The sequence below is a fragment of the Cetorhinus maximus genome, chromosome 20 (assembly GCF_964194155.1).
Source record: "Cetorhinus maximus chromosome 20, sCetMax3.hap1.1, whole genome shotgun sequence".
Classification (NCBI taxonomy): domain Eukaryota; kingdom Metazoa; phylum Chordata; class Chondrichthyes; order Lamniformes; family Cetorhinidae; genus Cetorhinus; species Cetorhinus maximus.
In genome coordinates, this window is record NC_135898.1 from 21,680,425 (window position 1) to 21,704,776 (window position 24,352).

Below are 24,352 nucleotides of genomic sequence, written 5' to 3' on the forward strand. Positions count from 1 at the left end.
GTTAATTCGCGGGGGATGATCAGCAATGAACAGATGGAGTAATTCTTGGGGGCCACACTGTAAGCCTCAGAAAACTGGGGAGCAGGTCTCAGAACTAGTCCTGTAGAGTTAAACTAATCATTAACCCCTGCCTTTATCTAGTGCAGAGTTTCCCGCCCAGCAACAGATCTCTTAGGTTCTGTACTAAAAAAAGATGTGAAAATGGCTGTTTCCCACTTGCCAGGGTATGTTTTCCATTCGTCACTCTCGGGGCATCAACCTCCCTGTTCTTCAGGTTTATAGATGTTAAGCTCTTTTGCCCCACGGATATGGACCCGTACTGATCTTCAACACTGGCAGCCTGAAGTAGCTTAACACCCAGCAAGTGCAAAGTGCAGCAGAAAGCCTGAGGCGCACACAAGGAAACGGACAACCTTTCAGTTGTGCTTCGGTCAGCAGAACACAAGCTCAGGGATGCCTGGGACTTCCAGGACACTGAAGGACAGACATATCAAATACATGGCTTCCTTGAATGGGTGAAATTAGTTAACTTGCACGTGGAGTAAAGAGAAAAGGTCTAGAACAGTGAGAGTAGAAACATGGATTAAAGAGGTCCTCGAATTCTAAGGAAATTATGACACGCCCTGTGGCAATCTCATAAATGCTGGTGGAAAATTGGAATATTAAAGAGGAAAAATGAAAAAGAAAGATCAATAATGCGAAACAAATATATTTGCTTAAGATGGCTTGTGGTCAAAATATATTCTTCATCTAATTTATATCATCCTGTCCTTTCATATGTATAATTTGTTAAATATCATAATCAATAAATCCTTGAAAGCACCAAAGTAACAAGGGAATTATCAGAGTATGATACAGAAAAATGCTTTGCTTATTTTTATTGTTTCGAATATGAGACTTTAATAGACACAGGGATAGGGTTTGCAAATATTAAGATCTGCATTAGAATCAAAGAAGAGTGCAACAGAGCAGAGAAGAAGGCCATTCGGCCCATTTAAGTCTGTGCTGGCTCTTGTGAATAGCAATGCACTTACTCACACTCCCCTTTCCTCTTTTGCCCATATTGCTGCAGTATTGGACGTAATGAACCAGACAGTCCAATCAGAGCATAACATTAAAACTAGAGCCTGGCCGCTCAGGGTTTATTTTATATTTCAAAGTCGAGGAAATACATATGCTTGGCATGAGGCAATGAGGAGGATTTGCTGTCTGGTTGTGAGGTTGAAGCAGTTCGGTCTGAACACCATGCCCAGCGTGAGTGTCCCTATGGCACACCTCTGACCCTCTGAATGAATGGGCGACAGCGTCTCGGAACACTTCTGCTGGTGTGTCAGGGCCACCTGCTTTTGGAGATGGAGTGGAGATACTTCACAGCCTGGCATGCTCATCCACAGGCTGATAGAGGAGTCCCAGGTTTGGGAGGAAGCCTTAGGAATACATGAACAGGAAGGCATATGCATACACACAGACTAACAAATACCCACAGGGTCAAATCATCACACCATTCACCTGTTTCTATGATATTGCACATAAGTTATTGCACATGAACCTTGTTAAAGGAACAGAATCTGTACAGGAATGCATGTTGTTTCCACATCGTTGCTGTTTTGCCTGTTTGGCAGACATCAGATGGCATCACTACATGCATATGTTAGTGAGATGATACTGCTGACAGTGTTCAGGGAGATGAGAAGGTTATCATTGTGACTGTTAAGAGGCAGGCTGTCTCCACTTTGACTACCTTCTCAAGTGAAGCCATCATAGCAGTCCAGGTGGAAACTCCGAGCCAATGCCTGCTCAGTCATACCCAAGTAAGGCTATGGCCCCCGTTGTATAATGGTTGATATATAAGGTTATGCAAAGATGCCATGTGCCAGAGATAGGGCTTTAACAACCCCACCCTCCCCCCACCCCCAAACCTCCCCTTCCCAAGTACCACTCTTCTCTTTGAGACAGGAGATGATGAGCTCATTTCCCAGCCCAGGAAGCCCTAGGGGAGTATAGAAAGTGTAGGGGGGGTACTTTAAAAAGTAATTAGGAGAGCAAAGAGGAGGCATGAAAAAACACTGGTGGGCAAGATAAAGGAAAATCCCAAGGCATTTTATAAATATATTAAGGGCAAAATGGTTAGCCAGGGAAAGAGTAGGGCCCATTAGCGACCAAAGTGACAACCTGTGCATGGAGCTGGAGGACATAGGTGAGATTTTAAATGATTACATTTCATCTGTGCTCACTATGGAGAAGGACGATGTAGGTGTGGAAATCCGGGAGGGGGACTGTGATATACTTTAACAAATTAGCATTGAAAGGGACGAGGTATTAGCGGTCTAAAAGTGGATAAATCCCCAGGCCCAGATGAGATGTATCCCAGGCTGCTATGTGAGGCAAGGGAGGAGATTGCAGGGGCTCTGACACTAATTTTCAAACCCTCTCTGGCCACAGGGGAGGTGCCAGAGGACTGGAGGACAGCGAATGCGGTACCATTATTCAAGAAGGGTAGTAGGGATAAACCAGGGAACCACAGGCCAGTAAGTCTAACATCAGTGATAGGGAAACTATTGGAAAAAGTTCTGAGGGACAGGATTAATCTCCACTTGGAGAGTCAGGGATAGTCAGCATAGTTTTTTCAGGGGGCGATCATGTCTAACAAATTTGATTGAATTTTCAAGGAAAAATTCAAAGGAAGTAACTAGTTGCGTAGATGAGTGTAATGCAGTTGATGTAGTCTACATGGACTTCAGTAAACTTTTGACAAGATCCCGCATGGGAGAATGGTCAAGAAAGTAAGAGCCCATGGGATCCAGGGCAATTTGTCAAATTGGATCCAAAATTGGCTTAGTGGCAGGAGGCAGAGGGTGATGGTCGATGGTTGTTTTTGTGATTGAAAGCCTGTGACGAGTGGTGTACCACAGGGATCAGTGCTGGGATCCTTGCTGTTTGTAGTGTACATTAATGATTTAGACCTGAATATAGGAGGCATGATCAGTAAGTTCGCAAATGACACAAAAATTGGTGGTGTCATAAAAAGTGAGGAGGAAAGCCTTAGCTTACAGGATGATATAGATGGGCTGGTCAGAAGGGCAGAGCAGTGGCAAATGGAATTTAATCCTGAGAAGCATGAGGTGATGCATTTGGGAGGACTAACAAGGCAAAGGAATACACAATGAATGGTAGGACCCTAGGAAGTATTTAGGATCAGAGGGACCTTGGTGTACATGTCCATAGATCCCCTAAGGCAGCAGCACAGGTAGATAAGGTGGTTAAGAAGGCATATGTGATACTTGCCTTTATTAGCCGAGGCATGGAATATAAGAGCTGTATAAAACGCTAGTTAGGCCACAGCTGGAGTACTGTGTGCAGTTCTGATCACCACACTATAGGAAGGATGTGATTACACTGGAGATGGTGCAGAGGAGATTCACCAGGATGTTGCCTGGGCTGGAGCGTTTCAGCTATGAAGAGAGACTGGATAGGCTAGGTTCAGTGCTCAGCAAAGGACTTAGTTTCATTCCCTTACGCCCTCATCTCAATGAATTTTGGGCTCGGCACGATGCTGAACTCTTCTTCCGCTGCCTTCGTCTCCGTGCTCACTTCTTTGGGCATGAGTCCTCTCCCCGTTCAACAGATCCTTTTACCCACCTCCAATATTGTCCCTCCACCTGGACCCCTCCCTCTGGACTCTTACCTTCTCTTGATCTTTTCATTGAGAACTGTCGGTGTGACATTAGCCGTCTCAATTTCTCTGCTCCTCTCACCCATTCTAATCTGTCTCTCTCTGAACTTACTGCACTCCGTTCTCTCAGGTCCAACCCTAACATTGTCATCAAACCCGCTGACAAGGGTGGTGCTGTTGTTGTCTGGCGCACTGACCTCTACCTCGCGGAGGCTGAGCGTCAACTCGCAGACACTTCCTCCTACCCCTCCCTGGACCATGACCCCACCACTGAACATCAAGCCATTGTTTCCAGGACTGTCACTGACCTCATCTCCTCTGGAGATCTTCCTCCCAAAGCCTCCAACCTGATAGTCGCCCAACCTCGGATGGCCCGCTTCTACCTCCTACCCAAAATCCACAAACAGGACTGTCCCGGCAGACCGATCGTGTCAGCCTGTTCCTGCCCCACGGAACTCATTTCTCGTTATCTTGACTCCCTTCTCTCTCCCCTTGTCCAGTCCCTTCCCACCTACATCCATGATTCCTCTGACACCTTATGTCACATCAACAATTTCCAGTTCCCTGGCCCCAACCGCCTCCTCTTCACCATGGATGTCCAATCCCTCTACACCTCCATCCCCCACCAAGATGGTCTGAGGGCCCTTAGCTTCTTCCTTGAACAGAGGCACGACCAATCCCCATCCACCACTACTCTCCTCCGTCTGGCTGAACTTGTTCTCACACTGAACAATTTCTCCTTTAACTCCTCTCACTTCCTCCAAATAAAAGGTGTGGCTATGGGTTCCCGCATGGGCCCCAGCTATGCCTGTCTCTTCATGGGGTATGTGGAACATTCCTTGTTCCAGTCCTACTCCAGCCCCCTTCCACAACTCTTTCTCTGGTACATCAATGATTACTTAGGTGCTGCTTCATGCTCTCGTCGGGACCTGGAAAAATTTATTAATTTTGCTTCCAATCTCCACCCCTCCATCATTTTCACATGGTCCATCTCTGACACTTCCCTTCCCTTCCTTGACCTCTCTGTCTCAATTTCTGGTGATAGACTGTCCACCAATATCCATTACAAGCCTACTGACTCCCACAGCTACCTCAACTACAGCTCCTCACACCCCGCTTCCTGTAAGGACTCCATCCCATTCTCTCAGTTCCTTCGCCTCCGTTGCATCTGTTCTGATGATGCTACCTTCAAAAACAGTTCCTCTGACATGTCCTCCTTCTTCCTTAACCGAGGTTTTCCACCCACGGTCGTTGACAGGGCCCTCAACTGTGTCCGGCCCATCTCCCACGCATCCGCCCTCACGCCTTCTCCTCCCTCCCAGAAACATGATAGGGTTCCCCTTGTCCTCACTTATCATCCCACCAGCCTCCGCATTCAAAGGATCATCCTCTGCCATTTCCGCCAACTCCAGCATGATGCCACCACCAAACACATCTTCCCTTCACCTCCCTGGCGGCATTCCGTAGGGATCGTTCCCTCCGGGACACCCTAGTCCACTCCTCCATCACCCCCTACTCCTCAACCCCCCACCTACGGCACCTCCCCATGCATATGCAAAAGATGCAACACCTGCCCCTTCACTTCCTCTCTCCTCACCGTCCAAGAGCCCAAACACTCCTTTCAAGTGAAGTAGCATTTCACTTTCATTTCCCCCAACTTAGTCTACTGCATTCGTTGCTCCCAATGCGGTCTCCTCTACATTGGAGAGACCAAACACAAACTGGGCAACTGCTTTGCAGAACACCTGCGGTCTGTCCGCAAGAATGACCCAAACCTCCCTGTCGCTTGCCATTTTAACACTCCACCCTGCTCTCTTGCCCACATGTCTGTCCTTGGCTTGCTGCATTGTTCCAGTGAAGCTCAACGCAAACTGGAGGAACAGCACCTCATCTTCCAACTAGGTACTTTACAGCCTTCCGGACTGAATATTGAATTCAACAACCTTACATCTTGAACTCCCTCCTCCATCCCCACCCCCTTTCCGTTTCTTCCCCCTCCCTTTTGTTTTTTCCAATAATTTATATAGATTTTTCTTTTCCCACCTATTTCCATTATTTTTAAATTTATACCTTTTATGCCCTGTTAGTCTTATTTCACCCCACCCCCACTAGAGCTGTACCTTGTGTGTCCTGCCATCCATTCTTAATTAGCATATTCATTTAGACAATATCACCACCTTCAACACCTCTTTGTTCTTTTCTGTGACATCTTTTGATTATCTGCTCCTATCACTGCTTGCTTGTCCCTTCAACCATCCCGCCACCCCACTTCTCCACCCCCCCCCCCCCCCACCCTTAAACCAGCTTATATTTCACCCCTCTCCTAATTTTTTGTTGAAGGGTCAAGAGGACTCGAAACGTCAACTTTATTCTTCTCTGCCGATGCTGTCAGATCTGCTGAGTTTTTCCAGGTAATTCTGTTTTTGTTCTGGATAGGCTAGAGTTGTTCTCCTTAGAGCAGAGAAGGCTGAGGGGGGACCTGATAGGGGTATACAAAATTATGAGGGGGCATAGATAGGGTAGATAGGAAGAAACTTGTCCCCTTAGCAGAGGTGTCAATAACTAGGGGGCATAAGGTAAGGGGCAGAAGGTTTCGAGGGGATTTGAGGATAAGCTTTTTCACCCAGAGGGTGGTTGGAATCTGGAACTCACTTCCTGAGGGGGTGGTAGAGGCAGAAACCCTCACAACATTTAAGAAGTATTTAGATGAGCACTTGAAACGCCATAGCGTACAGGGCTATGGGCCAAGTGCTGGAAAATGGGATTAGAATAGATAGGTGCTTGATGGCTGGCATGGACATGCTGGGCCAAAGGGCCTGTTTCTGTGCTGTATAACCCTATGACTCTATTTGCGCACACAATATGCCTCGATGCTTCTGTGTAGCAGCGAGTGATTGCTGCACTGTCAGAGCTGCTGTCTTTCAGGTGCGATTTTAAACGTCAGCCCTCGCAGGTGAATTTGAAAGATCTCTTGCCACGGTTCAAAGTGCTTGTGAATTGTCCTGGCCAATGTTTATCTGTTAAAGAAACACTGCGGCAATTGATAGTTGCGTTTTCTTACTTTACAACAATGCCTATGCCTCAAAAAGTATTTCATTGCATCTGAAGTCCTTTGGACCATCCGAAGGTATCTATCCATCTTTCTAATCTCTCACAGCAGCTAGCTATAGACTCTTCCCTCCCCTTTGAAGTGCTTAAAAACCTACATTTCTCCCTTCTTACTGCTTATTGGTGTGAAACTGCTGCACAAAGCAAATATACTGTGTTCAATAAACTGGCTCAGGGGAATTGGTGATTGCATGCAGTGTAAGTTGGCTCTGCTGTTGTCATGACACCAGGAGTTAGGAACACAATTCTTCCTCTATTTCAGCAGATAGGAGCAGAGATCAATGTAACTAATATTCCTTCACTCAGGGCGATGAATGCATTATATTTGGTCCCGTGTATCTCTTTTTGTTCAGTTTTTCAGTTAACTCTTGCTGGCTGTAGATGCACAAGTTCCATTACTTTGCCTGAGTGGCTGTTCTTCTTTTGTCAAGCTCAACAGTGGGTTGTGCAATCACAGAAATGGAAAATTGACAGACCAGATCTGCAAAAAATAGCTTTGAAGGGAATTCACTGTCTTGTGAATGTTATAATTGGCTTCAGATGATTAAGAGACTCTTTGGGCTTCACTGGGAAAGTTTCCCACTTAGTCTGAATCGTCTTGCACTCATCAGGACAAGTGGACTCTGATTGTTAGAGGCGTTGCCATGGAGAATGCACCAGTTGATGGTGACTGACAGTTAACTGCCAAGCACTGCCACTTGCCAACCAATCAGCACCCTCTTCTCATATAATATAAATTGCTGTTCTCTCTACATTTGGTATTCTTGTGAATTGTCTTGATTAGTGCAAGACGAAAAGCTTCGACCAAAAAAGTATCTTTTTTCAGTGATACTCAATTTCTGTACTACCAAATGACTATTAGTCTGAATCCTTCAGTTGAATTACCATCTAGAAATTATCATTCATTGTTCTCTTGCCTGTGCAAACTACCTTCATAATTTGACTCTTTCAGCCCAGATATCATTCTGGTCAGCCTGTGCTGCACCCTGCAAGGCCATCAGAACATAAGGAGAAAGAAATAGGAGCAGGAGTAGGCCATACGACCCTTTAAGCCTGCTTTGCCATTCACCTTGATCATGATTGATCTACAACCTAAACTACTTTCCTGCCCGACTCCATTGATTTGCATCCAAAAATCCATCCACCTCAGCCTTAAATATACTCAACGACTAAGCAACCAGAGCTCTCTGGGGTTAAGAATTCCAAATATTCACAACCACCTGAGTGAAGAAATTTCTCCTCATGGCAGTCCAAAATGGTCGACCCTTTATTCTAAGATCACACCTCCTCTTTCTAGACTCTCCAGCCAGGGAGAAACAGCCCCTCAGCATCTATAGTATTAAGCCCTTTCCGAATCTTATATGCTTTAATGATCTCTCATTGTTCTAAACCCCAGAGTGTATAAGCCTATTCGACTCCATCTCTTCTCATAAGACAACCCTCTCATAGGTCATTGCTTATTAACTAGGAGGGGAAACCCTGGCTGAGACTTTCCCTTTCCTAGAGTATGGACTCTGAGGCCATTCGGAGGCCAATGCAGCACAGACGAAGGAAATTCCCCGGGATCTTCAAGGTGGAAAACAATTCTTAGTATTGCCAATAAATGCTCCATTTATAAAAGCACCTTTTCACACAGAGACAAAGGGAGCAGCTTCAATCAAATGAAGCATAAACAGTTTGCAATTGTCAGGCCTGCCACATAGTCCAGAGATTTTTAATGTTCTTTGCCAGTCTGTCTTCTACACAGCAGAATGTGACGACGGTGCATCTGCAATGCAGACGTCTATATTTAGCAACATACAGATTAGGAGCCAGAGGCTGCAGCACTGGGGCCGAAATGGACACACACACACACACGTACACTTACCTTGCATCACGAATATATTTCCCCCACACACACACTTACAAAATTACCTGCAGAGAGGGACCTAGGAGACGCCATCTCAAGGTTAACAAAGGATATCGGAAAGTAAGCTGAATGGAGCATTTGTTTAAAATAAAATAGTTATTCACATCCTTCTTTGTGCCGGTGCAAATTGTGCACCATGTGTTATCAGAGAAATACCACATTGGTTGTTATTAAATTTTCATTTCAAGTTCATTGGAAGCATCATAAAAAGCAGGCTTAATGAAAGTTATAAATTACCATCAGCTTCCGACACAGCTCCAGAGTTACCCACTCTCATCAGCACTGCTTCCAGTTCCAGTTAGTCATAATTAGATATGGATCAAAAGGCAAGAAGGGGAATTTGATGGGCACTCGAGGGAAATAAACTTGCAGGGCTTTGGGGATAGAGGTGGGGGGAATGGGACTGACTGGATTGCTCTGGAGAGAGTCAGCATTGACTCAGTGGGCTGAATGGCCTTCTCTGGTACTTAATGATTCTATGAAAGGTAAGGGTCCAACAAGCAGGACCCAGAGACTAATACTCTTAATAATAAGGGTATTGCATGTTAAACTCAGCAACTTCTTTTCCCAGCCTAGAAACCTATTTCATTGGATTATTAGCGCACTAACATTATCACTATGTTACCATCTGCCCCTGCATTTGGGTAAGGCCTAACAGTATTACCATGCTCATAGCCCAGTGTATACACTTTGCGAAAAGGAGAATTCACTTTTAAGTTCAGCAGTGAACCATGTCTTCTTGGCTCCACCAGTGCTCTCGTGGGTAAAGGCACCAACCCATTGAAGCAGACATATTAGAATTCCCCAGTCTATTCCTATTCCCAGTATGCACTCAACTCAGCTGGGAAAGCAGGAAGGACTCTGTGGTCATCCATTCTTGGGAAAGGGGTTCTGGTCTTGGCCATCCAATCTGTAAATGCCAAGTGAAGACACTGTGATGCCAAAACTCATTGCACCAAGGCATGTGGGAGGAAAAGGCAGTTTCGAGAAGCCCCTGGAGGGCTGGTATTGATTGTGAACTTTGACCCCTTCAAGAGGGGAGTAACCAGAGGGAATAAATCATCTGGGCAGATTATTTCCATGTAGATGTGTGTCTCAGAGATCACTTCCTAAAGAGTGACAGCTTTGAAAATTTGCACCCTGTGTTCCAAACCAGTAATGAGGTCCAACACTGTATGCTTGTATCTGAGGATAGATCTTATTAAAAGTCCAAACACATCACAGGCACAGCCAAAACAAGAAAAAATGTGCCTGGTGCTTACTGCATCAATGTTCATATTGAGATGAAAGCAGATGAAAAGCAATGAGGCATCTTTAATGTCCTTTTGGGTATTGTGAGATGCTATACCTAGTAAGGCACAATCTATTATATAGTGAGGGAGGTGTTATACCCGTAGCACACAATGTATTATATGGTGAGAGAGGAGTTATATACCGTAACACACAAAGTATTATATAGTGAGAGAGGAGTTATATACCGTAACACACAAAGTATTATATAGTGAGAGAGGAGTTATATACCATAACACACAAAGTATATAATGGGAAGTGTTATGCACCTGTTACACACAATGCATTAAATAGTGAGAGAGGAGTTATACCCTGTTACACACAATGTATTATATAATGGGAGGTGTTACACCCTGTTACACACAATGTATTAAATAGTGAGTGAGGAGTTATATACTGCAACACACAATGCATTATATAATGGGAGGGCTAATACCCTGTAATATATAATGTATTATATAATGGGAGGTGTTATACCCTGTAACACACAATGTATTATATAATGGGAGGTTTATACTCTGTAACGCACAATATATTATATAATGGGAGGCCTAAGTAGTAACTGTAGCTTTAAGGAATGTAATGACTGTAATTTTAAGACGTATTGTACTGTGTAGTATCACATGTCAATGTGAACGAATCAGCCCGAAGCGCAGGGAAAGGGGGAGTTTGTGTTCTACTTGTGGTTCTTGATGGAAGCATGTAACTGCTGATGAAGCCTTGCTAATAAATTTCACTGTTCCTTATGAGAAACCTGTCCGGAAAATCACGTCTATAACAGAATTATACCCTGTAACACACAATGTATTAAGGTAAATGTTATGCAGTACTGTGTAACATAGAATGTGGTATATAGTGAGGGAGTGTTGTACCATGTACTACATAATGTATTGTGGATGTGAGTCAGGAATCTCTGAGGAGAATCGAGGAGCCCCTGAAGATGTATGTTTGTTGCAGTTCTCTGTCAATTTTATCCAACTTCCTGGTTTGGTGCAGCAGAAAGAATAACACCTTTGTCAATTGGACGTCTTTGTTAAACAGCTCACTGTTCATTGCTGTGATCCACTGGTGGGGTAGCTTTTCTATTGGGCTTGGCTCTATAAATAGTTTGCACACCAGTTAGCTGTCAGGCTCTTTATAATGACTCAAACAGCAAAGCTGAGACATCAGCTGCAATGGGGTGAATCTGAGTTCAACGTCATTGTAAATGTTTTTTAAAAAAATCGAATGAGAAAGGTTATCTCAATGCAATTTCATTTATGGTTAAGGGAATGTAGGAATAGACCACTCAGCCCCTTGGGCTAGTTCTACCATTTAATTAGATCATGGCTGATCTATTCTCATAATTTTAACCCTCAGCGTGTCAACTTGTGTGTGAGCCACCTTTCAGTGGTAGCACTCTTGTTTTTGAGACAGAAGGTTATGAGCCCAACTCCTACTTCAGAGATTAGAGTACAAAAACCTAGGCTGACGCTCCCAGTGCAGTACTGAGGGAGTGCTGCACCATCGGAGGTGCTGTCTTCCTGCTAAACTGGGGCCCTATATGCTCTGTGTGGTGGACGTTAAAAAATCCCATGGCACTGTTTTGAAACAGATGAGTTCTCCCTTGTTCTCCTGACCAATATTTATCCCTCAATCATCATCACTAACACTGGTTATCTGGTCATTGCTGTTTGTGGGAGCTTGCTGTTTGCAAGTTGGCTGCTGCATTTCCTACATTGGAACTACACTTCTAAATCAGTAAAGTGCTTTGGGATGTCCTGAGGTCATGAAACACAGAATAGAAATGCAAGGCATGCTTTTTTTTCCAGTACTGTCCTTGTGAACCTGTACTGTATCAACTCGAAATCCAATATACCCTTTCTGAAGTGCAGTGCCCTGAACAGAATGCAGTAATCTGGATAGGGTTTGGAACTCCTTACGCTGTAACTTCCACCTCTTTGTAGTCCAGCAGCCTTAAGATAAAGGCCAACATTCTATTCACATTTTAAATTATTTTTTACACAGACCCCCACTCACTTTTAGCGATGTCTGTAGATTTACCCTTAAATCTCTCTGATCATGCATAGTTCCTAGCTTCTCATCATTTAGAAAATACTCTAATTTTTCTTTCTTAGGTTTGAAGTGAATAGCCTCACACTTGCCCACGTTGAACTCTGCCACAGTTTTGCCTACTTACTGAATCTATCAATGTTCCTTTGCAACTTGCTGCCCTTGTCCCCATTATTTACTGTGACAGCTATTGCTGAAAAAAGAAAAATGTCAAAGCTTTGTTGGTGCTTTCTGGTGCATCATTGGTGTATTCTCCATGGCAACGCCTCTACTAATCAGAGTCCACTTGCCAACTGATCAGCACTCTCTTCTCACAAGGTATAAATTGTTGTTTTCCCCTTATGTTGGTACTCACGCGAAGTGTCCTGATGAGTGCAAGATGAAAAGCTTTGACATGTCACTTTTCTCAGCAGTGCCCAAGTTCTGTGCTACCAAACAGTGTCATCCAACTTAGTGTCATCCGCAAACCTAGATAAACAGCTCTTCATTCCTTCAGCTTTTTTATTCTTCCTGCCAAAGTGGACAATCTCACATTTTCCTACCATATACCCCATGTGCCAACATTTTCCCCAATCACAGCTTATATATACGCCTTTACAATCTTTTTGTATCCCCCTCATAACTTTCTTTCCTACCTATCTTTGTATCATCAACAGGTTTGGCTATAATACAGTCTGCTCTTTCATCCAAGTCATTTATATAGATCACACATAGTTGAGGCCCCATCACTGATCTCCGTGGCATTCCACTATGGTTACAGTTTGCTAACCTGAAAATGACCCATTTATCCCAACTCTCTGCTCCTTATTTGTTAGCCAATTATCCTAATATATCATCCATGCTAATATGTCATCCCCAGCACCATGAGTTCTTATCTTCTGCAGTAACCTTTTATGTGGTACCTTATCGAATGTCTTTTGGAAATCCAAATACACTACATCTACTGGTTCTCGTTTATGCAGCAGATAGATGGGAACACCACCACCTGCAAGTTCCCCTCCAAGCCACTCACCATCCTGACTTGGAAATATATCATCATTCCTTTCCTTTCGCTGGGTCAAAATCCTGGAACTCTCTCCCTAACAGCACTGTGGATGTACCTACAGCACATGGACTGCAGTAGTTCAAGAAGGCAGCTCACCACCACCTTCTCAAGGAGCAATTAGGGATGGACATTAAATGCTGTCTTCACCACCAACACCCACATCCCAGTCCACTGAGACCTTTCCAGAATCTAGGGAATTTTGGAAGATTGCAACCAATGCATCCACTTTCTCTGCAGCCAATTCCTTTTAGACCCTAGGGTGCAGGACATCAGGTCCAGGTGGCTTGTCACCTTTAGTCCCATTAGTTTTCCTCATGCTTTTTCCCTAGTGATTGTTTTAAGTTCCTCCCTCCCTTTTGCCTCTTGATTTCCCACTATTCTTGGGATGCTTCCTGTGTCTTCTACTGTGAAGACGGGTACAAAATACTTGTTCAAAGTCTCTGCCATTTCCTTGCTTCCCATAATTAATTCCCCAGTCTCATTTTAACTACTCTCTTCCTTTTTATATACTTGTAGAAGTTTTTAGTGTCTGTTTTTATATTTCTTGCTATTTTTCTCTCATACTCCAATTGCTCCTGCTTTATTTTTTTGAATCATCCCTTGTTGATTTCTAAAATTTTCCCAATCTTCAGGGCTACTGCTAACCTTTGCAAGATTGTTAACCTTTTCTTTCAAGTGGTACCATCCTTAATTTCCTTAGTTATCCATGGATGGTACATCCTTCTCATAGCTCCTTTCTTAACCAACAGAATATCTTTGTTGAGAGTTATGAAATGTATCCTTAAGTGTCTGCCACTGCTTCTCTACTGTCTTACCTTTTAACTTTTTTCCCATTCCACTTAAGCCAACTCTGTCTTCATACCCTTGTAATTGCCATTATTTAAGTTTAAGACACCAATTTCAGACCCACATTTCTCACCCTCACACTGAATGTGAAATTCAATCTGTTATGATCACTCTTACCTAGAGGATCCTTTACTATGAGCTTCTCCAATCTATCCACACGACAGAAGTTTCTCATCCTTGGAACCATTCTCATGAATTTTTTCTGCATGATATGCCCTATGTAGAATGATATGCCCCAGAGGTATGGCAGGTTAGCTGTATAAGATCTGTGCCTCTCAAAATCACAATATTGTGCAACCACTTTCATTTTAAATGATTATGTAAAATGAAGGGCACCAAATCTAACTTTTGTGCTATGGGGATACATTTGCACATAGCAGGAGTGCAGAAGTATGAAACTTGTGTGTGAGGCAGGTGTTTTATGTTTCTTGTCTTTAGTGAATACAGGTTAGCAATATGAAAGTCACACAGTAAACTAAAGACTTGGCTCAACAAAAGGGTGGCCCTGACAGCAAGACATCGCGCTGGCTGTTTAGGTTCAGAGCTATTCCCTACTTCCAGAGACAAGAAGCTGCATATCTTAAGTCTGCAACTGATCGCTGTGGCACTCCACTATAGTTACAGTATGCCAATCTGAAAATGACCATTTATCCCAACACTCTGTTTCTTATCCGTTAGCCAATTATCTATCTATGCTAATATATCACCCAACACCATGAGCTCTTATCTTCTGCAGTAACCTTTTATGTGGCACCTTGTCGAATGTCTTTTGGAAATCCAAATACACCACATCTACTGGTTCCCCTTCATCCACCCTGCCTATTACATCCTCAAAGAACCCTAATAAGGGAGCTCTCATGAGGGAAATAGAAATTAAAATTGGAACACAGTGGAGGCAAGTGTACACCATGAGAGACACAGAACAGAGAGAACGAATGTTTGTAGATTGCTTTATTTGGTATCAGACTATGGAACTTGTCTTTATTGTAATAGGGTGGAAGCACACAGGGACTTGAATGAAATTTGTGCATTTGGACTTTTCCGATGTGCAGGGTCAGATTGGCTCCTGCTTATGGGTTCATTAACCTATAATGAACATGATACCATGACGAACACACTGCCATTCCATGGAGCTGGATTTTATACTTGTTTTCTTTCAAAGTTTAAGGCATGTAATCTTCTGCAATAAATTGCACTGCTGTTCCTCACACTTAAGCTGTAAAGTAGCATCATGCATCACAGTCTCAGAAGATTATTACAAGTTAATCACTTAGTCCGTCACTTGTTTGACAGCTCAATGACTTCTTGGCATTTTACACTTTTAGAAAGGTGCCCCATTTCTGCTGAGTCTTTTGGGGGTTGGTTTGAAAATCTTACCTCACCTTACTTAAGTATTTATACGCAGTAAGGAATGAATGAATCATGGCAAAAATACTTAACAATTGGTTTGACAAGATAACTCACACGCAACAACTGGATTGCAAGTAGTGCTGTTGTAGCATCTCACTTTTGGGAAATAGCCACTCGAACGAAATAAGCCCTCTGGTTTCCCCTTGCTTTCCTTCATTGTGCCTCCCCTATATTGTACAATTCTTCTCTTGAAAAACTATTTTTTAAGTGAATCTTTGTGCTCATCAGCGTGAAGGATATTAGCGCTGGAGGGTTAGACACATTTTAGACACAAAATCAAATACTCTCCGATGAGGTATCGCATGGTAAGACACAGAATTAAGCTCTTTCTACCAAGCGCCAACAATATACCTCAATTTGGTGCACCAGCAACTTTCCTCCATTCACACAGCAGGCATTCTACACCTTCCCTAACAAAAATGGCTATCAGAGTGCCAAGGTTGGAGCAGTCTAGTGTGATATGCTATTGCCCTCTAGGAAGTGAATTCAGACTTCAGGACGCTAATCGCCAGCAGACCTTCATCCTCTCTGCTTGGGTTGGATTTGAATCTAAGTCACACAGTTAACAATTATTACATTTCTGTGAAGTGCCTTGAGACACTTTCTGCATGAAAGGCAAGTTGCTGCTGTATTTGTACTAATCATAACCTTAATGTGTCAACAAAGAGAGATAGAGAGAGAAAGAGAGAGAGAGCATTCCCTCAAAAGTAGAACAGATTCTGGTTCTCTTCTCGGTAATTGGCAATCCTTATTTTGCAAAACATCTACATAAAATCACCTTATAAATACTGTCTGTAAGAAATTAATAGCAAGGATTCTGATATAGTTGGGATTCATTGTGAATATCCCTCAGTGATATCACTAAAGGTGAGAAATTATACATATGTAATTACTTAAAACTAGAATACATCAGGTTATTTTAAAAATAAATATAAAATAATCATAATGTTTTAATAATAGCTAACTATAAATCTTTGCTTATGTTGGACTTGTTATATCTAGTATTTCTAGGAGTGTTGTATTGTAATAATCCTGACTGTCTCCTGGAAGCTGTGTGATGACTGTAAAATATCCTACGGTTTAGCTAGAAACCTTACTCTTTTTTATTGTTTTCCTTGGCGGGTGAGGGGTTTGGAAATGGGAAGGAACAGCAGGCTAAATGATTAAGGAAAGAAATTAATTCTTGCTCTTCATTTTTTCCAGTTTCTCCTCCTCCGAAGACTTCTCATCCTTTGAGACTGGTGTTTTCTCTGTGCCACCCGCTCCTGCGCTCTTCCTGAAGTTGGTAGCCAAGAAGGTCTTTGTCCCAGAAAGTACGGTAGAGGGGTATGAGTAGGTGGGGTTCAGGAACGCAGAGGTGCTGCCACCTATTGTGTTCAGCCGAAACTCCTCACCCTCCAGAAGTTTCCTTGGGGAAAAAAATATCAAGTTTAGAATCCAAAACTGCACATTAGATTCAAATGCACTCTGATTTCTGTGTGTTTTTCGACTCTATTCCAGGGACAAGATCTACTTTGATACTTCCTAATGCTTACACAGCGCGGGCACGATGGGCCGAATAGCCTCCGTCCTGTGATGCTTGATTTGTAACTCACACAGAGATCCGTGGAGTAGGTGGGACTTTTTTTTTTCCTTTTGGATTGGGGACGAGGTGTTTGCATAAGAATTTACAAAGCTGCTTCAAAAGGTCTGTTTCCAAATAGAAGTTTCCTAAATAGGTTCAAATAAAGTCATTTTTGCTCCTATTAATCTAACAGTTTAAATGAAGTACATGAATCGAAAAGTCTTGTCAGACTAAAAAGTTTAAAACAAAGTCCATTGCTAATCCATCAATAGCTTTGCTAATATTTACTGCAATATTCTGGCAGACATTGACAAATACAAACCCAACTAAGCTGTTTTTACAGGTCAAACTGCAGGGCTGACCAGCCCTGAAAGAAGATTTGTTATTCCTGTGATCTAAGGCACATTCTTGCAGAAGAAATGGACCAAATGGAAATAATATTGAGGGGCTTTTGAAGTTGTTGTGTCTATTCCTAGAATTCCCTTTGATAAATGCTTGATCTTACACTTTAAACTAAGCTTAAGTAAGAGTTAACTGGCTTGGTTAATAAGTACGTTGAGGTATCATCACATCCAAAGTGGAGGTTCACCTGTATGCAGCTATCTCGATGTCCAGGGCCATCTTGACATTGAGCAAGTCTTGGTACTCTCTCAGGTGGCAAGACATTTCACTTTTTGTTGACCCCAAAGCGTCTTCAAGCTGGTTAATGGTCTCCTGTTGAAGTTAAAGGTGCATGGTCACGCTGACAGCTTAACAAGTTTTTTTGATTCTCATTTTTGGGCAGAATAATGCGAGCCCGTCAAACCTGACTAGAAAACAATTGCACGGATATCACCACATCACTGAGAGCGAAGCCTCCAGTGCAGATGTCAAGTGAAGCTGTGCTACTTTGATGCAAAGTGCGGAGACTTGGTGGCACCTCAGTTTTAACCAGGGACAATGGGCGAGAAGGGGCCTGAATTTACCATGTCTCTTCCGAATAATTCAAAGCAATGTACATGCATTAAGTTGTGTGATGGGACAGGTGGCCATTTGTCTATTGTGGCTGTTTTAGGGATGAATCTAAGGCAGCAGGTGAATGTTGGGCGTCTCTTGCCAAGACAGAGTGCTGAATATGGAAGTACACCAGCGTGCAGGGATCCCCAGCGTGTTTGCCCTCTTGAGTCAGTGGTGGGGGTGTTGGCTGGGTCATGTGCACCGAATGGATGGCGGCTACATCCCCAAAGACATGTTCTACATGGCGAGCTTGCTATTGGCATGAGGCCAACGCATCGCCCGCCTCTGGGTTACAAGGACATCAGCAAGTGAGAACTCAAGTTGACTGGGATCAGAGTCAGTGCATGGGAAGCCTTTGCTGCTGACTGGAGTGCCTGGAGACAAGCAGTCAGGAAGGGCATGGAAAAAGCAGAGGACAAAAGAGACAACCAGACAGCGGAAGAGTGCCCGCCAGAGGGAAAGAAAAACATCAGTCAATCTCGGGTCAGCGCTGTTCATCTGTGCCAGCTGTGGAAGGGACTGCCACAACAGACGATGTTCAATACAGAAGTGATATAGGCCCTGGGCGCAGTCCATCATCTCCCAAGACGGATGGATACCAATAACAATAGGGATGAATATTGGCCGGGAATATTGTGCCTTGTATACGGGATCTTTACCATCTACCTCACAGGCAGTCAGAGGTTTGATTTAATGTAATACAAACAGAAAGTGCTGGAAACACTCTCCTTAATCAGCCCCAAAATCTCGTCCTCTTTCCTACGCACCTTTCCATGCAATCACAGGAGGTGTAACACCTGCCCTTTCACCTCCTTTCTCCTCACCATCCAAGGTCCCCAAATATTCCTTCTAGGTGAAGCAGCGATTTACCTGTACATCTTCCCATTCTGTCTATTCACTGCTGACAATGTGATCTCCTCTAGACTGGGGAGACCAAATGCAAACTGGGTGACCACTTTGCATAACACCCCCCCTTAGTCCTCAAGCCTGAGCCCCACCTTCCTGTCGCTTGCCATTTCAATTCACTATCTTGCTCTCACGCTCACATTTCTGTCCTTGGCCAGCTGCTAAGCTCAATGCAAGATGGAGGAACAGCAACTCATCTTCCGATTAGGCACTTTACAGCCTTCTGGGCTCAACATTGAATTCAACAACTTCAGCCCATGAACTCTGTCCCCCATTTTAATTCTGTTTTTTTTAACCACGTTCCCCAGTTTGAGTCTTGTTTTTCATGTTTTTGCTTTTGGACAGAGCTATTTATTCTTCTGCCATTAACACTCGCTCTGGACCAATGGTTTGTTTCTTCGCTACAACCATTACTGCTCCCTTTGACTTTTGTTCCATGACATCTTTGCTATTTAACTTCTCCCACCTTCTACCCTATCCTGCACCTTTCTTTGTGTTCTTCCTCCCCCTCTCCCCCTTTTCGAGGGCAAAAATCCCGTCACATTTCTACCCTCCTTCAGAAGAGTCATATGTGACTCAAAAGGTTAACTCTGGTTCTCCCTCCACACATGCTGCCAGACTTGCTGAGCATTTCAGGCACTTTCAGTTTATATTTCAGATTTCCATCACCTGCAGTATTCTGCTTTTACTTTTGTGTTTGATTGGAAGGAGTACTGAAACTATGAAAACAGCTTGGCTTACCAAACAGTGGATTACACTGGTTTCTAAATCCAACTGCTCCAATTGGATTGAGTGCAAAACACATATTGTACTCGTAAGGTGCGGTCTGATTAGATTCTGCGACAGGAAGAACAATCATCGTCCCATATTGCCCCCTCCCCAGAGGTGGATTGATTTGCAAGTAAGTGCAGTCATCTTCATTGAATGTGAACAAAGTAGGGAGTATTAACCTTGATCAACGTCGAATCAGGCGTAGGTGTGATGCCCTCCGAGGTTAAATAGCATAACCACACTCACTACATGCTCCAAGAACATCACCTTGAGCAAGTTAGAGGATCACAAGCACTTGTGCTGCCTTGGCCCAGCAAGAGAGAGAAACTGGGAATGGTACTAGTTCATGCATTACTCAAGATCTCTTCTCCTCCACCCATTGTGTCATATAGGCTGATGCATTTAGGATTGGGGTTTGCATTCCTTGAAGTGAAAGCACCTACAATGTTCAGGCATGTCTTTAACACAGGAAAAAACGTCACAAAGCACTTAATTGGACAACGTTTTAGGCCAAGCCAAAGGAGAGCGGAGGACAGGTTTATGGAGGAGAGTTTGATGGGTAGAGGTTCAGAGAGGGAATTCTAATGGGAGAGGCCTATGTTAGCTAGAGTTATGGCCCCAGTGCGATGTGGGATGCACAAGAGGCCACAGTCAAGAAACTGAGAATGAGGAAAGGAGCCATAGGCTGGGAGGAGTTTACAGAGATGGGAGGTGAGAGACAACGAAGGGACTTAAACAAGGAAGAGAAGAATTTCAAATACGAGGCACTGAGGGAAGGGTTGTTGAGGAGAGGACATGGGTGAGCAGGACTCGAGAGGTGCTCCCTGAGTAATCAGCGATTACCTGCAGGCTGCCGATCTCTGCATTATGTCTGTCCTCCGTCTCCTGCAGTTGTTTCTCCAGGGACTCATTGGCACTTTTGATAGCTTCAATTTCAATATTGCGTGTCTGCAGCTGGCGCCGATACTCTGAAACCTCCTCTCTGGCTGTGCGGGCTGCCTCACTGCCCCGTGCGGCACTCTCGGTGAAATTGGCAAATTTGGATTTGTACCACTCTTCTGCAGCCTGCTGGTTCTTCGATGCTATGATCTCGTACTGGGACCTGATCTCCTTTAGTGCAGCTGACAGATCTGGCTTGCTCACATCGATCTCCACAGACACCTTTGCAAAAACAATTGGAGGACAAATAATGAATTACACTTTAAAAAAAAGACTTGCATTTATACAACGCTTTTCCCCACCACAAGAAATCTCAATGAAATACTTTATGAACTGTTGTCACTGTTATAATGCAGAAACACAGCAGCCAATTTGCGCACAGCAAGCTCCCTCAAGCACCAATGTGATAATAACCTGTTTTTTTGTGATGTTGATTGAGGGATGAAAATTGAACAGGACCCCGGGACAACTCCCCTGCTCTTCTTCAAGAGAGTGCCACAGGATCTTTCATATCCACTGCAGAGCATTGGTTTAATGCCTCATCTGAAAGACAGCACCTCTGACAGTGCAGCAATCCCTCAGTACTGCACTGGAACACCAGCTTTGATTTGTGTGTTCAAACCCTGAGGTGGGACTTGAATCCAGAACTGCATGATTCAGAGACCAGAGCCCTACCCACTGAGCCACAGACATATGACCTTGAAGCATTAGCCACCCAGGATGATTTAGCAATGGAAGCAGGTGTGCTGGAAATGCTTATTGTTCTGATTGTCGTCATTTTGCCTGGAAGATACATGTTCTTGCACTCCCACCATCTAATTGTGCATCATGGCCAGGATATTTCAGATGGCAAAGTTTTCCTTCCTCCAATGAGTGTTAATTAGCTGGAGGCGGGACTTCCCCTTCAGGGAGCTGCTGGCCAATCCGATAGGCTCCCTAGTCCCTGCAGTGCCAGAAGCTACAGTGGACAGGACTGGGACTGCATGCAGTCCCCAGAGCCTAAGTCCTGGCAGTCCAGGACCGGGTGAGTGTGGGGGTGTCAGGGCAGGAAGTGGCCATAAGACTACTATTGATGTAAAAACCCATCTGGTTCACTAATGTCCCTTAGGGAAGGAAATCTGCCACCCTTATCCGGTCTGGCCTATGTGTGACTCCAGATCCACAGCAATGCGATTGCCTCTCAACTGCCCTCTGAGATGGTTGAGCAAGCCGTTCAGTTCAAGGGCAATTAGGGATGGGCAACAAATCCCGTGAAAGGATTTAAAAAAAAAACTTAATTAAATGTGTGGGGTCTGCAGGCAGCAGTTGGGAGAGGGAGACACACCGGGTTTGTGAGGTTTAATCTGTGATTTTAAAAAAAGCTGTCATTTTAATGCTGCCCTGGTCATGAGCTGTCCATGGTATTTATGCACTGATTAACATAGAATTATACAGCACAGAAGGAGACTGTTTGACCATTGTGCTTGTGCCATCTCTTCGTATCCAGCTAGTCCCACTTCCCCTGCTCTTTTCCCATATCCTAGAATGTTTTTCCCCAAATCTCTTTTGAAAATTACTGCTGAATCTGCTTCCACCACCCTTACAGGCAGAACATTCCAGAAAACATTTTGCAAACTCGTTATCAATTAATTCTCAACCTGTCTAGATTTGTTACTAGTTAAAACATTAAATCATTAAGGTCAGAGCATTTTGTAGACTAGACTTTTTTGGAAATACAAAATGTCATGCAGTGTACAATATAAAGCAGCCAAAATGTTAAAGTAAATCTATTAAAAATAATTATCAGGCAATTTACTGTTACTTTTCTTAAATATTGTTGATATAATATTATGGTGGCAACAAAATTAGTGAAAGATATGTACATAGCTAGTTAACCCAAAGCTTTTTATTCTTATTAAGCATGGTTTTGTGTGGCAGCCTAGTATCGGATGGTTAAGATATTGGGAAGAAAAAGGAAAATGTACATTTGATCTGAAATAAAACACAGCAGCCACCATTGCTCGTCATCCAGCTGTGTGGCTGTGCTTCATTTTCAAATGACAGGGCCTTCATAAATCAGAGAATTGGTACAGAATCAGGAGACTGCAGAGTTACTGCACAACCCCCCATCTTGGACGATGCAGAAACCTCAGGGGAATGAAGGAGAAATACACTAGTTTAGTTGCTTGTAGAATTAAATAACCATGAACTAACATTTTAACTAACATTAATATTTGGCTGGTTGAAAACTAGTTTGGATTTATATACATACACACACATACAATATGCATATTGCATATGTGCACATATATATGCACATATATGTACACATACACAGTGTATATATATATATGTGTGTGCACATATTTAATATAATTTACAATAATATGTGCATATTTCATATATGTGTTCTTTGTATAAAAATGCACAATGCATATTATCATAATATAATATATCCCTAACAGCATTCCTTCCTAACAGCACTGTGGGTGTACCTACACCATTTGGACTGCAGCAGTTCAAAGCAGCTCACCGCCACCTTCTCAAGGGCAATTAAGGATGGGCAATAAATGCTGTCCCAACCAGCGATGCGCACATCCATGAAAGAATAAATAGAGAGAAAAAAATTATCCAGATATTTTAAATTATCTTATATTAAATATGTGTTATATACATTATATGTATGCACTATATTTACAAACATTTATATACATATGCACTATACATGCACATTATATATATGCACACATTTTTATATATATGCACTATCATGCACATTATATATGCATACATATATATATGCACATTTATATCTATGCACACATTTTTTGTATATATGCACTATATATATCTATATGTGTGTGTGTGAGTGTATCCTTCTGTACATGCACACGCACAGACACAATCATCTACCTGGGACGCCTGCAGTGCAGCTTGTAATTCGGCCAGATCCTCTTGGTGAATCTTCTTCATGAAGGCGATCTCGTCCAGCAGGGACTCGATCTTCTTCTCGTGCTCCAGCCTGGCCAGGGCGGCGTCGTCCACGTCCTTCCTGTAGCCGCGGAGGGTGCCCTCGGCCTCCCGGCGCTGCCGCAGCTCCTCCTGGTACTTGCCCTGCAGCTTCTGCAGGCAGTCGGCCAGGCGCTCGCAGTCCAGCTGGACCTGGCTCTTGTCGTGGCTCAGCCCTTCGAGGCGGGTGCGGAGGTCGCGGATCTCCTGCTCGTACACCTGGTTGAGCCGGGAGGGCTCGCTCTGCCTCTGCCGGAGCAGCCCCACCTCTGCCTCCAGAGCCTTGTTCTGCTGCTCCAGCCGGCGCACCTTGTCGATGTAGCTGACGAAGCGGTCATTCAGCCCCTGGAGCTGTTCCTTCTCGTTGGTCCTGATTATCTTGAACTCGTTGTGGACGGCGCTGCACTGGGACAGCTGGAAGCCCCCCCAGGCCAGGGGCGAGGGGCAGCGGCTCCCCCGCCCGCCTCTGGGAGCGGGGAGCCGGCTGCCGGAGCCCAGGCGGGCCGCCGAGCCCCGTGGGCTGCCCCCAGCAGCCCTGCGGTACGAGACGCGGTAACACTCGGCGGCGGAGCTCATGCTGAACCGCTGCTGCTCTGCGGCGGATGGACACCCCGTTCCCCACAAGCCAGAGGAGCCTCCCTCCCGTTTTGTAGCCAGCACGCCCAGGACACGCAGCCAATCAGCAGGCTTGGCCTCCCCTCTCGCTCCTCCCCTTCCACCAATCCACTCCCCTAAAGCCCCTCTCTCTCCTCCCCTTCCACCAATCCACTCCCCTAAAACCCCTCTCTCTCCTCCCCTTCCACCAATCCACTCCCCTAAAGCCCCTCTCTCTCCTCCCCTCCCACCAATCCACTC

At 44.1% G+C, this 24,352-nt stretch overlaps 1 protein-coding gene across 1 annotated transcript; it reads right to left on the reverse strand.

Annotated features, from left to right (window-relative positions):
• Nucleotides 1-14,864: 14,864 nt before the first annotated feature.
• LOC144694645 (low molecular weight neuronal intermediate filament-like) lies at nucleotides 14,865-24,119 on the reverse strand. The gene is made up of 4 exons (XM_078565233.1): nucleotides 23,402-24,119; nucleotides 20,414-20,731; nucleotides 17,487-17,611; nucleotides 14,865-16,741 (listed from the first exon to the last, which is right to left on the reverse strand). The coding sequence occupies exons 1-4, from the start codon at nucleotides 24,071-24,073 to the stop codon at nucleotides 16,510-16,512; spliced, it is 1,347 nt and encodes a 448-aa protein (XP_078421359.1). The 5' UTR covers nucleotides 24,074-24,119; the 3' UTR covers nucleotides 14,865-16,509.
• Nucleotides 24,120-24,352: the final 233 nt, after the last annotated feature.